The sequence below is a fragment of the Fistularia commersonii genome, chromosome 15 (genome assembly GCF_037954325.1).
Source record: "Fistularia commersonii isolate RoL2024-O1a breed Wild chromosome 15, RoL_Fcom_v1.0, whole genome shotgun sequence".
Taxonomy (NCBI): domain Eukaryota; kingdom Metazoa; phylum Chordata; class Actinopteri; order Syngnathiformes; family Fistulariidae; genus Fistularia; species Fistularia commersonii.
The window spans coordinates 3,378,912-3,394,872 of NC_141298.1; the positions used below are offsets into that span (position 1 = coordinate 3,378,912).

The following is a 15,961-nucleotide window of genomic DNA, read 5'->3' on the forward strand; positions in this document are numbered from 1 at the left end:
GTGTGTGTCTTGAACCAGTATTTTGCTCATCACTGACTATATTACTGACAAGAATTTTAATAGCGAAGAATTATATTAGCCTTCAAACATTTTCCAGTAAAAAACGTAACTATTTCATCCATGGCATCAATGTCTTGCCCAGTGCCACTCTAGGATGGTTTTATATGGGTATAATGCTCCATTAGCACATCAATGTGTGTGTTTTCTGAGCATGGAGTCTGGAACATCTGGGTCTAGCCCAGTTAGTATTTCAATGGAGAGTGATGACAGAGTGACACAGTAATAGCAGCCATTACTCATCCCTGTCAGCAAGTTCCCACCTGACTCCATCTTCTTCTCCATCTCTGTCTGTGTCTTCGTGTCCATCCATCTCTCTGCTTGCCCGGACAGGCCTCACTTGCAGCGCGAAGCAAATAAATGTGTTGGAAAGAGAGATTGAGGTAGTGTGAAAGCTGAAATAAATGTGGCTTCAGTGATCCATAAGGGGGAAATGGGGTCGGTGCTGCAGTAATGAAAAACAAAGACAAAAAGCATAATATAAATATCGACAGACAAAGTGAGAAGTACAACAGATTATAGAGTAGTAAAGAGGTAAAGTTGCAAAAGTTTCATCACATACGGGAACAAACGTAAAAGTGTGCTAAAACTTTTTTTTTTCAGTTCATACGTCGGGGCAGTTTAGGGTCTCCAGTTGACCTGCTGCATATTTTTGGACTATGAGAGGAAATCCACGCAGATACAAGGAGAAGATCTTGGTATGAAGCGCTAACCACCATGCCACTGTGTTGCCCGTGATTTCAGTGTATGACAGCTATTTTTAAATTTCCCTGCATATTCTAAATAACAAGAAAATGGGTGAAACATTCAGAGAAACATATCCAGGCATCCAACAATAACATCAAATTTGATATTGATAAATCCTTTGTGGCAGACCTGGTCAATCTTAAGTCAGTCACTTTCTTCGAAAAGAAACCTGATTTCCAGGAATCCTGCTGAGGCAAACATGTGCCTTTTTAACGGATAAATGAAGCGCTCTGTTTCTATTGACTCTGGAGGTTTTTTCCTGGAAAGAGCTGACAGCTCGAGCTAAAACCTGACAAGACAAGTGTCAAAACAGTGAAGGTTTGTCAAGGCTGATGAAGGTAGAGGGTAGTGGAGCTGCACAGATACTGTACTTCCAATTCTCTGCAGTTCTGTTAGTAACAGGTGGACCAACAGATTAGTCACTCAGTTGCCTACTAATATTGTCCACACAGCAATAATTGGTTTACTGTGACCTGTGACATCAAGTTACTGAAATTCAAAAAATCTCCAGACTTTGTCAGCTGACACTATTATTTTGCATATGATAGTTACTCCTAGTTGCTTCGATTCTGTTCAAAACTTTAATGGACAGAATTTCTAGGGTCAGCCAGGGTGTTCAGGGGATCCGGTTTGGTGGCTGCAGGATTGAGTCTCTGCTTTTTTGCAGATGATGTGGTTGGGTTGGCTTCATCAGGCCATGATCTCCAGCTCTCACTGGAAGAGTTCATGAGGGAAGAATGGAGCAGGAGATCGACAGGCGGATCGGTGCGGCATCTGCAGCGATGCGGACTCTCTACCGGTCTATCGTAGTGAAGGGGGACCTGAGCAAAAATGTGAAGCTCTCAATTTACCGGTTCCCACCTTCACCTATGGTCACGAGCTGTGGGTAGTGACTGAAAGAACGAGTCTGTGGCTACAAGCGGCTGAAATGACTTTCCTTCGCAGGGTGGCCGGACTCTCCCTTAATGATAGGGTGAGCTCAGACTAGAGTCGCTGCTCCTCCGCATAGAAAGGAGTCAGATGAGGTGGCTTGGGCATCTGGTAAGGATGCCTCCTGGACGCTTCCTGGGGGAGGTATTCCCACCATGTCCATCTGGGAGGGAAGACCCAGGACACGCTGGAGAGACTATGTTTCCAAGCTGGCCTGGGAATGCCTTGGGGTTCCCCCAGAGAAGCTGGACCAGGTGGCAGCGTAGAGGGAGGTGTGGGCCTCACTGCTCCAGCTGCTGCCCTTACGACCCTACTCCCGATAAGCGGGAGAAGATGGATGGTTGGATGGATAGTTGCTCTTTGTTGGAGCTGTTCACTGAATAATCAAAATCTCATTTCATCTCCTGAGTTAGTCATCTAGATCCTTGCATATTCCAGTTATCATTTGTAATCATATTAAAACATGTATTTTTAACCAATTGGGCAAAAATTTCACTGCATGTCATCTATCTGTGGTAGTGGTAGAGGGAAAACAATTAAGCCTCCAGGCATCCCTGCATGAATCTGAAAAAGAACTTAAGGAGAAGGAGAGCATCTGAATAAAGCTGCTATACGCTCATGTTCTGTTTCTCAATGTTACTTGGAACATTGTTTCATTTAGTAAGTGAGCTCATGTTGTATACATATTGGTTCGTTCATAGTCATAGGTCAGAGCGACTGTCAGTTTGTGTGACGTGGGTCCTACTTTCCAGAGACTCTGGAAGATTTAGCCCTCTGGCAATTTCTGGCCACATTGAATGTTTCTCTTAGTGTGACAAAAAGCCACTATTTTGGAGCCGTAACCAAAAATTCTGCCATGGTTAGACAGCTTTATCGCTGGGCAGCTCAGACCCACAGATTGTTTACCAGGTCTTAGACCTGAATTTTCTACAGTGCTGATCGGTTGCGAATCATTTGCTGCTCAATCATTTTATCTGTAGGTCTATGCTGACTGCTATAGTCTGAAGTAGTGTTTTGCTGAAGAAGCTGCTAGTCAACCTAACAGACCGTGCGTGCTTTTGCAGCTTGTAAGTTGAAACATAAAATGTCCACTAACCATCTTGGAGTCCATTAAAGTGAAAAAAAAATCAAGAGTCTATGTGATATGTTTATATAGTAGTGAGCTGCACTCAAACATGAAATAAACAACAACAAAATATATTAGAAAATACATTTTAAAAAAAGAAGAAACAAAATTAAATTCACTGAATGAATCACTTTGCTACTGGAAATGTGGAAATGTGTCAAACAATTCAATTTTAAAAGTCCTGTTACCCAGACCTAAATGCAAGTTGATAATACAGGATGTCTTCAGAAATGAGTGCAAATAAAATAATTTATTTGGTCAGAATATCCAGGATACATTATTGACTTGTAATATTTCATTCTTTGGCATCAGTCAAAACCTCTTAAATATTTCACTTTGCCATTCAGAAGCTTATTTCCGCCTCCAGGTACTTTCTGCCAGTTTTCCTCGACTATCTTTAGTCCCTTGTATGTTTCAGCTGTGATTCCTGTGTGGAAGTATATAGCTTGCTAAAGGACTTGTCTCGGATTATGGTCAGGTTTCATTTTAAATCCATCCATTTCTCCTTGTTTGCTTGCTCTTTTATTCAGCATTATGTGCACTTTTGAGCCATAGCTTGAGATCTGTTTTTAATACTGGGTAGAGTTCAGCTGTCTTCAGATTCCATTCGATCATCGATACTTTCGAAGCTTGCAGAAGCGGAAGCATGATGGAACCTTAAGAATTGTTCATTTTTGGTCACAGATTTTTGGTCTTTGCCTTCATAACACTGACAAAGAGGTCATAACATTGGGACAATCTATCCACAGGACATTATTGCAGCACTATCAGATTGGGATATTTAACTTAGGTTGTCAAAATTTCAAGTAATATTTGTCAAAACATACTGAATGAGTGAGGAAACATGGGAGTACTGAACATAAAGTCAGATCTTCATGATGGGCTGGTGTCTGGTCCAGGTTAATCCCTGCCTCCTGTCTAATATCAGCTGGGAGTGGCTCTAGTGCCACTGCCCCCCCATGTGCAGGATAAATAGTACACTGACACAGAACAAATAGATGGATGGAAGGATGGATATGAAGTCATTTGGAAATAATCAAAATTATTACAGAGCATTTACTGTAAAAAATGTATTGCGAATATTTTTTGTGTTATGCGCAAACACATTTTATCATTTTAATGGTTAGAAAATCCACAATACCATACCACATAAGAAGATTCTAATAGATCATATTGAACACAATTTTGATCTAACATGAACTTTAGCTCCTCCCTAATGTAGAAAAATGTACAGAATCCCTGGTTTTCTGTGGCTGCTATGCATCTCTGTCTTTCGTCTTTCTGTGAATCGGTAGAACCGTGGTGATGCATATGGTTTGGTTCTTTATACAACTCGTGCATGCAAACAGACAGACGGGGACACACACACACACACACACACACACACACAGATGGAAGGAGACGTCAATCTCCCAATTTGCTTACACATCCCTCTAATCTGCCCGCGCTCTCTCGCATCCAGAGACATAGAGGGAGTGATGCCTCTTCATCCCTGCACGCTTTACACCCTCCCTCTTTTTCTTTCTCTCTCCCTCTCTTGCTCAATCTCTCTCATACTCCCCCTCCCACACACACACACACACACACACACACACACACACAGACACGGGGTCTAGAGTCACAGCAGCGGGCAGAGGAAGTCGGGGTGAGCGAGCCGTCATCGCAACCACGGAGCGGCTCTTCGCGTCGTACTGAGCCGTCATGAGTCGCCTCCACAGCGGAGGAGGAGGAGGCAGGACACAAGAAGGAGAGTTTTTTTTCTAATTAAATGTCTCTAGCTCTCCGTTTGCATCATGCTGTACTTTCAGCTGGTGATCATGGCCGGTACTGTCATGCTGGCCTATTACTTCGAGTACACCGACACCTTCAGCGTGCACGTGCAGGGCTTCTTCTGCTATGACACCACCTACACCAAGCCCTACCTGGGACCAGAGGACAGTAGTGCCATCCCCCCAGTGATACTGTATGCTGTCGTTGCTGGACTACCCACCTTGCTGGTAAGTGCTCACTTTATTTATAAACTTGATTTTCTCACACAAATAGATTAATGCATTTTCAAAACTTGAGTTGAAATCGATCCACTACTGCTTTCGTGTGTCATGTTTGACCGATGCTTTTCTCCTTCATACTGCTCTTTCATTAATTATCAGTTAATGTGGTAGCCATTTGGGTCTCTTTCTTGCAATTGTGGAATAAAAAGGAAAATGCTTTCCCTATTTTCATTCAGTGATGGTTTTTATGTCAACCTCTATGTATTTATTGATCACTGCAATATATGCTCTTGCAGAATTTCACAATATTGACTGAAAGCATTTATGGCAATAGGTTACTCAATTATTTTTGACACATTTCTCTTTTGCTGATTTCCATCATTGACAAATTGTTTATTATTTGTGAGTTTCCTGTGATCTTATGAATGATTACGTGAGTCTATGCAGGGAATTTAAATTCAAGTCATTCATATTTTTAGTTCAGTAAGATGAATGGCTATTTTACACTAATTTACAAATGTATACCTATTATTTTTATCAATCATCGATGACATTTATTCGATTATTTGTTCCATCGAGTATTAATAAGAAATAAATGAATAAATAAATATATTGAAAGCGGCTTTTCCTGGGTGAAATCACATTACATGATGAACTCCTGAATGTTATCTGTATTGATATGATTTCTTCTAAATGGAACCATGAAAGACTTAATGCCCTGGAAGAAGAGACACGATTTTTGTTTTTGGCATAGCGTGTTACCGCTGACATCGACCTGAGTGTATTCGTCCATGAGAGATTGTAAAGAAATCTCATTTTTAAAAGTGTTGACTTACGATCACTCTGTCAGCAAGATTGAGTTTGTATGGTTTGTTGTTTGTAACAAGGCAAACATGACCAAGTCCTGGTTGCAAGTTTTTTCATCTTACCTCTTGGTTCTGGCTGAACTGAGGATAAGGCCATTAAGCGCTAAGATGTACCTCCAGAGATATTTGGGAAGGCTGTGTTTTGTGTTGAATGTGTTTTTTTTTTTGTAAGAATAGCATCATCAATGCTAAATCGCAGGCTTTGTTTTATTCATTATTTGTGCAATCATTTCCTGATAACACAGTCCGCAGCTAGAGTATACAGTTTGGACTAGGAGCTGTACTTAATATCAGATAATAGGCACATATTAACCATTGAATTGAATTAATGTACTCCAAATAGATAAAATAAATAATTTGGGGAAAGATTAATTTGAATGTCCAGTAACGAAACATTTTTTCTCTTGTTCAGTTAATAACATGTCATTTCAAGAGGGTTTTTTTTTTTCACCTAGTGTGGTGCAAGTAAACTGGTGTCATATTGACTGTAATACAACTGCTACCATCAAAGCTGCCATGAAAGTCCTTCTTATTATGATGATGATACAAAAGTATTTCATTTTGTTGTGCATCTAGTACATAACATTACATACATTTACTTTGCATTTTCATATTGCAAGGTTTTAAAAATTGTCCCAAAAAACTTCAGCCTCATATCCTGTATATTGCTGTATGATTTATGGTATGTTCCAAAGTAAAGTAGTGCTCCATCATAGTAATTCTCGTAGCTGTTTGGCCGACTTTACTCACAGAAATCAAGTCCACTGCTAATTACCAGTTGCAGAATAATACAGTATTCTAAATTTAGCATGTGTTTTTCAGTCCTAGTTGAAATTAACCATTTATAGACAACTAGCACAATTCTACCTTTACATTTTTATAGTTTAACTCCTTGTTGCTGAATGCAGCAGTCATAGTCATAGTTAAAGATCATTCCTATGTTTGCAACAATCACAGGAATATGCAGGCATTGATGACAAGAATGTTGGGCCAAAATCCAGAATGAGGTTTGAGAACCAAAAACCTATTAATATTTAGATTTCTTATTCACTCTAATAAGAAGAGGACATATGGACGCAATGAGAGAGGATATGAAGTTAGTTGGTTTTAGAGAGCAGGATGCAGAGAATAGGGTTAGATGGAGAAGGTTGATTTGCTTTGGCGACCCTTGAAGGGAAAAGCTGAAAAGGGAAGAAGATTCACAGTAATTAGACCCACTACTGTCAGACTTCTTCCATATATAATTTTTAAGTCAATAGATATTTCTAAAAAGTGAGGATAAATTGCGAAAAAAATAAGCTTTGTCTATGGAACTGAGCTAAAACAGTAATTGACTAGGAAAACCAAAACAGTGATCCAAAACAGGCTTGAAACAGTTGAGGTAATACCACATATAATGGTTCCTGTGTATCAAAATGAAAAATGAAATAGAAATATTAATCTGCTTCAGTGGAGATGTCTTTTGAATGATCAAAGCCTAAAGCCTTTTCTTTTTCAAAAACCAAAATTTATCACAGATAGTGTCACGTTGATAATGACATATAGTTACTCACAAAGGTGAGAAGACAGTGCTCAGCTCATGAGTACCGATATTTCCTTAACATATGATCTAAATCTCCCTGTGTTTGTCGGACTGGTCTGTTAATCCTAGTTATTAATTACCAAGTTTTATGACAATAAATAGTGTCTTTGGTTGAATTTAAGATGAACGCTTGGTTTGCAAATTCTTATTCAAGTGTTTATCTTTTGGACTAAATCATAGCATGATGGATGTGAATGAGAAGTAATCAGAAACCCCCGTGAATGAATGGATTGCATCATGTTCCACCCTTTATTAGTTCTGCCAATTACAAGCTGATTGTGCAGTGAACTTGTAAAATGCTGCTGAAAGTGTGCGATGTACCTTGAATGTTAAGTGCAGTGATTATTACTCCAGTGGAAGCCGACAGTGTAGCCCAAGTGGTTAGTCACAGTAACCTTTTCTCTATATGTAGGGCTGTCGGTACGCCTCTGCGTCTGCCTGGCTGTCTACAGCTGTGCACGGGTGTGCACACTGTGTAGCTTCCTCTGACTCACTAAACACATCACATCCAACAGCCCAGTCTCTAAGCTGTACCAGTTCATCCTTGAACCTGGTTCCTTGTCAATATTATTGACGATTATTATTCTATTTAAATCATCGATGGCACATATACCACTTTGATTCACCTGATACTTGGAACATCACTGTGTTTATTTTTCTGCCAACTAACTCAACTTGACTAATGTTTATAAATGTTGAAGAGATTCAGGCAATAGATATTTAACATTCAAGCTTTTAATAAGGTCTATTGATTACACTTAGCAGTAAAAGTGAAATCTGTTCTGTCTCTGCTTCTTCCCTGCGTTATTTCTTTGGCTTCTCTTCATTGTTGAGATGCTGAGTTTTTACTCGCTTATTGATTTCTTTGCATTCGAGTAACACATCACCACACCAACGTAGGTTACAGTTTAATAGAGCTGTTATGTAACAATTTTGTGTGTGGTTGTGGGCCTTTTTTTTAATTGCTTTTACTTTTTTCAGAACTTTTGAATTGATTGGACATAACTGCCTCTGTTATAACTTGGGATACACATTTATTTCATTTTATATTGTTCTTACTGTTAGCAGTCCATAAACTTGAACATAGACCCTATATCATCTGTCAAACTGATTTTTGCAATCTTAGTATACACAATTATATGCTATCCATGCATTGCATCTTCAGTACAGTTTCACACAATTTTCCAGGTCCTCACACACTTCACCCACTCAGTGTGTCACTTCTCTCATGGTCACTGCGTAGTTCCTGTGGTGCTCTGACACCAATCGCATTACTGAAACCAGCAACAAATATATTTTTCAGATTCTTACTATTGGTACGATCTAGTTGTCTCCAAAAGAAGAAGGGTTTTCGTTTATAACATTAATGATATACTGGACTGTAGTGATAGATTTACTGGGGGGGTTGCTGTTTATTGTGTGACTAATGGTATGACATTGTAAGACTCAATCAGCTGTGTAAACAGTTTTCAGAGCTAGGTTGTCAGGATTAAAGCTTTCCAGGCAAACTTAGTTTTATGTATTTAAAATGCAATATACAGAACCTGGATAACACCACAGAAAAAAAAACAGTGATGCAACGGGATTCTCAGTAGGTGTCTCGTCTTGATCTAATAACCTCCAATAACTATGTCCACTTTGTATGTTGTTTTGAAGAGATAAAATAAGCTCATACTGCAGATCAGAGTTTTGAATTACTTTACTTTTTCTCCCAGGCAAGTGATCCAAAGTTAGCAAGCTTCACTGACAGTGGGATCTGAATATGGCAAGCTCTGACTTCACAGAAATGAAACCCTGCAGGATGTGCTCCTTATGCACCACAGACTGTTGCTTTCCCATCCTACAAAGCAAAATAACAACGCTCCCAGCTCATCACACAGATATGTCTCTTCACTTTGCATGAGACTCTTTTAGTGGTTGAGATGAGAAGCAGCTGCGGAATCTAATCTGTCAACATGACAGACAGCTTTTAGATTTCCCTTCGTGGCTAAAGATGATTCAGTCATCTTAAGCATATTCAGTTTGTGCATCCTCTGCTTGAGAGAAAATTGAAAAAAGTTATTATGATTTTATTTTAATTAATATACATCTGGGTTTCTGAATCTGAAGAGATTTATGAAACTGGTCGAATAGCTTTGATGAAAAGTTTTTTGGAGGTGGTTGTTTTTCAACTTTTATCTCATTTGGTACTTAAAAAAAAAAAATTCAGTACTTCATTTGTTCGTTCATTCATTCACTATCTACAGTATACCACTTATTCTCCAGTCAGGGTCAGGCTCATTCACATGTCTGGGCAATTTTGGTTTCTTTTAATTAACTAACTACATGATTTAAGCTGTGGGAGGAAAACAAGAAGAGACTAATTTTTGGATGATTAATGCCTAATGAACAAAAAACATGGAAAGAATATGACAACTAGTGAAATAACAAGAATGTTTCATGTCATACATGTGATGTAAAATAGGGTGATTTCACGTGTAGAATATAGTCATCTTACTTCTTTAACATCCGCCTACACAGCCATCTCAGCAGTCTGCATCTTCAGTATCTCATACACATACTGCACAGGTCATCGACATTTGGGGTGTTCATGCACACTCTGCCAACAATTTTGACAACATCTTACTTTAGTGAATGCAAAATTGCTATTCAACAAGCATTTTATGTGCTGGTATGATCCCAACATCGTTTTCCCTTAATCTTTCCAGTAGAAAGGACTGGCAGTTTTGAGATCGGGGAGATGCTTAGAGGCAAAGGAAAATGTAAATGAAAATGTAAATGTGAAGTTTTCACCGTACAATAATTGACAGGTGAAATGAAAAATCGAAGAGTTCCTGGAACAAGGAGACAATCTGGAGGCACTGATAGCTACCTTAACAAAACTTTAATTGCTGTCAAACCTTGTTATGGCAACTGGACTTTTTTTCATGAAGATGTTTCACTTCTGATAGCCTTCTCCAGTTCACTGACCATGACCTGGATGACTAAGAACCTTCAAAGAAACAAAACTTTCAGTCAGAGATGTGAATGTGCTCACACAACACAGTTTAACAGGGAAATAACCTTGCACTTCCGCCCATATCCTATATTAAATGTGAATGGTGATGACCTCCACACTGGTGAAGCTTGCAATCCATGTACAGAAAGTACGAATGTCCACGCCCCCATATATCAAGAGACTTGAAAGTTACGACAACGTTGCATCTCTAGTAACTCCATAGTGATATCACCTGTCTGTTTTCTTCAATACATGTATTTTATTATGCCTTACCTGGTAGCCAATAATGTAGAAATGCTAGATTCAACTTGAAAGGACAAAGGACAAGGTCGGAGGCCATTGAGGAAATGTCAAACCAACTTTCATTGTTTGTACATTTGGAATGAAAACATGCCTATTGGAAAAATCATCTCCAAGATCAACCACACAACCACACATGCCACTGCATTCGTGTATGTTGATGATCATTATCTATGAATAATGTAATAAAAGAAGTCAAATTAAATGTTGTATAGGCATCTCAATACAATCTGGGTTCAGTTCTCTCCCCATTTATTTTGTCTACACTGAGATCTCTTTAATTATTTTGATAGATATACAGCAAAAGCATGTCTGTTGCACTTCAACACACATGAGACAAAGGTGATTATGGAATGATGTGTGATTAATTAGTAGTCACTGTGAATGCCATAAAAGTCAGAGCAGTGTATGATGGGCCATGTATGATGTTACAGTGATAAGAGACCCATATGAGTTCTTATTAGCCCAAAAAATGGTCTGATTTGGGGAATGTCTGCCACACTTGTTGCTCACTACTTCATGATCTACTTGAATAGCCTCTTTGATACTGTACACAGTTCTAAAACTGCCTTGATTACAAGCATTGGGACTGTTTTCCAGTTGTCTCACTACTTCTCTGGCTGCACTGACTGCACTAGAGACAGAAAAGTAAGAATTTCATTGCACTTTAAATATGCCACCAGACTGTGCACATGACAGTAGACAGCGATTGAATCTTGAATCTTGATCAAAGATGCATAAGGTAGTTCACAGTAGTTTGCACAGTGGGCTTAATAATGTGGGCCAATCTTACAGTTTCTTAAGTTTTGACCTTCATAAGTTAAAAGCTTGATAGGTCGAAAGGGATGCAGTTTTGATAAAATATAAAAATTAGACTCCTTTGCATGGTCTTTGATATTAGTACTTCTCAAAAATGTATTTCAACCAACCTTTTCCCCGAGATTAAACAAGTGGTTTCATGTACCCTAAAAAGAAAATGAGATACATGGGAATTAAGTTTGCAAAAATGTAGGACTTTTCATAAAAAAAACAAACATCTGTATTCTGATTTATTTTCTAATCAAATATTTTGCCATGCCATCTTATGTACCTGGCTTAAACATGACTTATACAAGCATGGTAGCCTGATCGGCTTTCTTTCCATCCAAACAATCAACACGTATCTACATTTACCCTCACCTTATCAAAGCCTTAAGGGGGGAAGTGGCAAATCAGAAAATCCTCATGTGGATAAGCTCTGACAATCTGTTAAGGATGTATGAGCTTTGGACGTTGTCTGTGGGGAGTCAATTAAACTCCCTACTGTCTCATTTACCAAAAAAGCAAACAAAAAAAAAACTATTGTATTCATCTCAACTTGAACAAGTGATGCTGTACTTGTAGCAGTACAGTGAACACTATCTAACACTGCAAGAACAACAATCTTGCTCACAGCTGTAGTCTTAATGAATAAACAATCTCCTTCAGTTTATTTCATTTATATAAACTTCAAGACTCATGTTTTCACTTGTGTTCATCAGAATTGCATTTGGACCATCTAAGGCATGAAAAGCAACAGTTTTAAGTACCAATTTTGAATCAAATATTAAGTCAGCATGTGGTGTTCTATTCAGAACTATAATTAAGTTCTATTTTAATGGATCCAATCGTATGGTGACTCCTCTGAGTTTAGGTGAATGTTTGTTAGTCTATTTTGTTCAAGTGGCATGTTTGATTTCCATAATACACACTCACTCACACACACTTTCCCTCACCAAATCAGAATAAAACACCTTTATTTTCCTCCTTCTGTGCATTCCTGTGCGCATATCTCCATACATATGGTGTTGAAAGGCATAGCCCTGATGCTCTGCAACGATTAATACATGTAATTTGAGACAAAGCAACTACAGAGTTCTTCTAACTAGCAAAGGCTTTAACAAATGTGTGATTAATCTTCTACTAAGCCATCCCCAAGCCAGTTGAGGGACAAGGTCCCTCTAGTATGTCTGTATGCCTGTAAATGGATCTTGTTCTTTCGGTAAATCCCCACAACTGGTGACCATACAATAGGTGAGGGTAGGAAAGTAGTTCGACTGGTAAGTGTAGAGGTTTGCCTTTTAGCTTAGCTCCTTCTTAACCACAGCAGAATGATCTTCTTCTTCTTCTTCTTCTTTCGGCTTTTCCCTTCAGGGGTCGCCACAGCAAGTCAACTTTCTCCATTTAACCCTATTCTCTGTATCCTCCTCTCTCACACCAACTACCTTCATATCCTCTCTCCCTACGTCCATAAATCTTCTCTTTGGTCTTCCTCGAGACCTCTTGCCTGGCAGCTCCAATTCCAGCATCCGTCTACCAATATATTCTCTATCCCTCCTCTGAACATGACTGAACCATCTCAGTCTGGCTCCTCTGACCTTCTCTCTAAAACATCTAACATGTGCTGTTCCTCTGATAGACTCATTCCTGATCCGATCCATCGTGGTCACTCCCAAAGAGAACCTCAACATCTTCATCTCTGCAACCTGTAGTTCTGCCTGCTGTCTTTTGTCATTATAACAGTTTTTAGTCCATACAGCATCACTGGTCTCACCACTGTCTTGTACACCTTTCCTTTTATTCTGGCCGATAGTCTTCTATCACATAGTACCCCTGACACTTTTCTCCACCCATTCCAACCTGCTTGGACCCCTCTCTTCACCTCTTTTCCACACCCTCCATTGCTCTAGACTGTTGACCCAAAGTACCTGAAATCCTCCAACTTCTTGATCTCCACTCCCTGTAGCCTCTCCGTTCCACCCGGGTTCCTCTCACTCACACACATATACTCTGTCTTGCTGCGACTAACTTTCATTCCTCTCCTTTTCAGAGCATACCTCCACCTCTCTAGATTTTCATCTACCTGTTTTCTGCTCTCACTACAGATAACAATGTCATCTGCAAACACCAAGGTCCATGGTGATTCCTGTCTAGCCTCATCTGTCAGCCTGTCCATTACAACTGCAAACAAGAAGGGGCTCAGAGCTGATCCCTGATGGAGTCCCTCCTCCACCTTGAACCTCTCTGTTACCCCTACAACACACTGCGCCGCTGTCTCACAGCTAGCATACATGTCTTGCACCAGTCGAACATACTTCTCTGCCACTCCAGACTTCCTCATACAATACCAGAGCTCCTCTCTTGGCACCCTGTCATATGATTTTTCTAGGTCTACAAAAACTCAGTGCACCCCCCTCTGGCCTTCTCTGTATTTCTCTATTATCATTCTCGAAGCAAATATTGCATCTGTAGTACCCTTTCAAGGCATGAAGCCATACTGCTGTTCACAAATGTTGACTTCTCCTCTCAGTCGAGTTTCCATTACTCTTTCCCATAACTTCATTATATGGCTCATCAACTTTATCCCTCCATAGTTGCCGCAATTCTGCACACCCCTTTATTCTTAAAAAGAGGCACCATCACACTTCGTCTCCATTCTTCAGGCGTCTTCTCACTCTGTAAGATCCTGTTGAATAATCAAGTCAGAAACTCTACCGCTGCCTCTCCTAGACACTTCCACAGCTCCACAGGTATATCATAAGGACCAACTGCTTTTCCACTCTTCACCCTCTTCAATGCCTTCCTCACTTCACTTTTACGAATCTCTGCTACTTCGTGGTCTATAATAGTCACCTCTTCTACCCTTGCCTCTCTTTGTTTTGTCTTTGCTACTTCTAACTGTACCTTACATTGTATCTTTCCGTACTCCTGTCTGTTCTCTTCACTCCTCAGAGTATCCCACTTCTTCTTTGCAAACTGCTTTCTCTGTATATACTCCTGCAGTTCCTCATTCCACCACCAAGTCTCCTCATCTACTTTCCTTCAGATGACACACCAAGTACTCTTCTTCCTGTCTTCCTGATAACATTAGCTGTTGTTGTCCAATCATCTAAGCTCTCCCTGACCACCCAGAGCCTTTCTCAACCCCTCCCTGAAAACCTTACACCCCTCCTCCCGTTTCTCCTTCCACCACTTTGTACTCTGCTCTGCCTTTGCCCTCTTGATCTTCCTTGTCACCAGAGTCACCCTAAAAACCACCATCTTATGCTGTCTGACTACACTATCACCTACAAATACTTTGCGGTCACTGATCTCTTTCAGGTGATCTTGTCCATACAAGATGTAGTCTACCTGCATGCTTCCACCTCCACTCCTATAAGTTGTCCCTGTGGTCCTGTCTTTCCTGGAGAAAGGTTTTTCCAGGTGCACAGCCATTTCCATCCTTTTTGCAAAATCTACCACCACCTGTCCCTCTGCATTCCTGTATACCAAATCTTTGTCTTTGTCAATTTCACATCAATTTCAGATCCTGTATCCGAATCTGCCCATCACTTATTCATCCCCTCTATTGCCTTCACCAACATGTCCATTGAAGTCTGCACCAATTTCCACTCTCTCATTTTTGGGGATATTCTCCCATCACTTCATCTTACTCATTCCAGAACTTCTCCTTCTCATCAAATTCACATCCGACCTGCGGAGCATAGCCACTAACAACATTGAGCATCACACCTTCAATTTCCAGTTTCAGACTCATAAGTCTATCTGACATTCTTTTTCACCTCCAGAACATTCTTAACGAACTCCTCCTTAAAGATAACTCCTACTCCATTTCTCTTGTTGTCCGTACCATGATAGTACAACTTGAAGCTTCCTCCTAAGCTTCTAGCCTTACTACCTTTCCACTGGTCTCCTGGACACACAGTATATCCACCTTCCTTCTCTGCATCGTGTCGACCAACTCTCTGCCTTTTCCTGTCATAGTCCCAATATTCAAAGTCCTTCCTCCCAGTCCCAAGCTCTTTCCTTTCCTCTTCGGTCTCTGTTTCCGAACACACCTTCATCCTCTCCCACTCGCCCAGATCCATCGGTTCCCTGTAGGACATCAGAACCAATGGCAGCCGTTGTTAACCTGGTCCTTGGGTGATCCGGCATGATCTTGTTATTATGGTCGATTCGCATGTTTGGTTTTGGCAAAAGTTTTACGCTGGATGCCCTTCCTGACACAACCCTCTGCATTTATCCGGGCTTGGGACCGTCTCAGGGAGACACTGCTCCGTGCCCCCCCAAGGCTAGCTTGGGGAGACACCGGCCAGTGCCACCCTGAGGCTGCATTGACTGATGTAATAATGCATACTTAAGGAAAACATTAGAACATTAGATATACATTAATTAATGCTGGCACACTATGTAATTACTGTATATAATCAATATACATTTATGCCACAAAGATATTGGATCCAACAATTGAGAAACATATTTATTATTTTTCTTTCATTCTCTGATTTTCTGATTTTCAGATTTGAACATTCGACTAGGATGGCACTGTTGCTATTGCTTTTCCCA

General features: G+C 40.1%; 1 protein-coding gene across 2 annotated transcripts in view; it reads left to right on the forward strand.

Moving 5' to 3' along the window:
• Positions 1-15,961, forward strand: part of LOC147226255 (phospholipid phosphatase-related protein type 5-like) — a 120,737-nt gene that overhangs the window by 20,545 nt on the left and 84,231 nt on the right. For both annotated transcript variants that reach the window (XM_086160824.1, XM_086160825.1), the window contains exon 3: positions 4,669-4,857. In XM_086160824.1, coding sequence (XP_086016950.1) covers positions 4,669-4,857 — 189 coding nt within the window. The remainder of the gene's footprint in view (positions 1-4,668; positions 4,858-15,961) is intronic.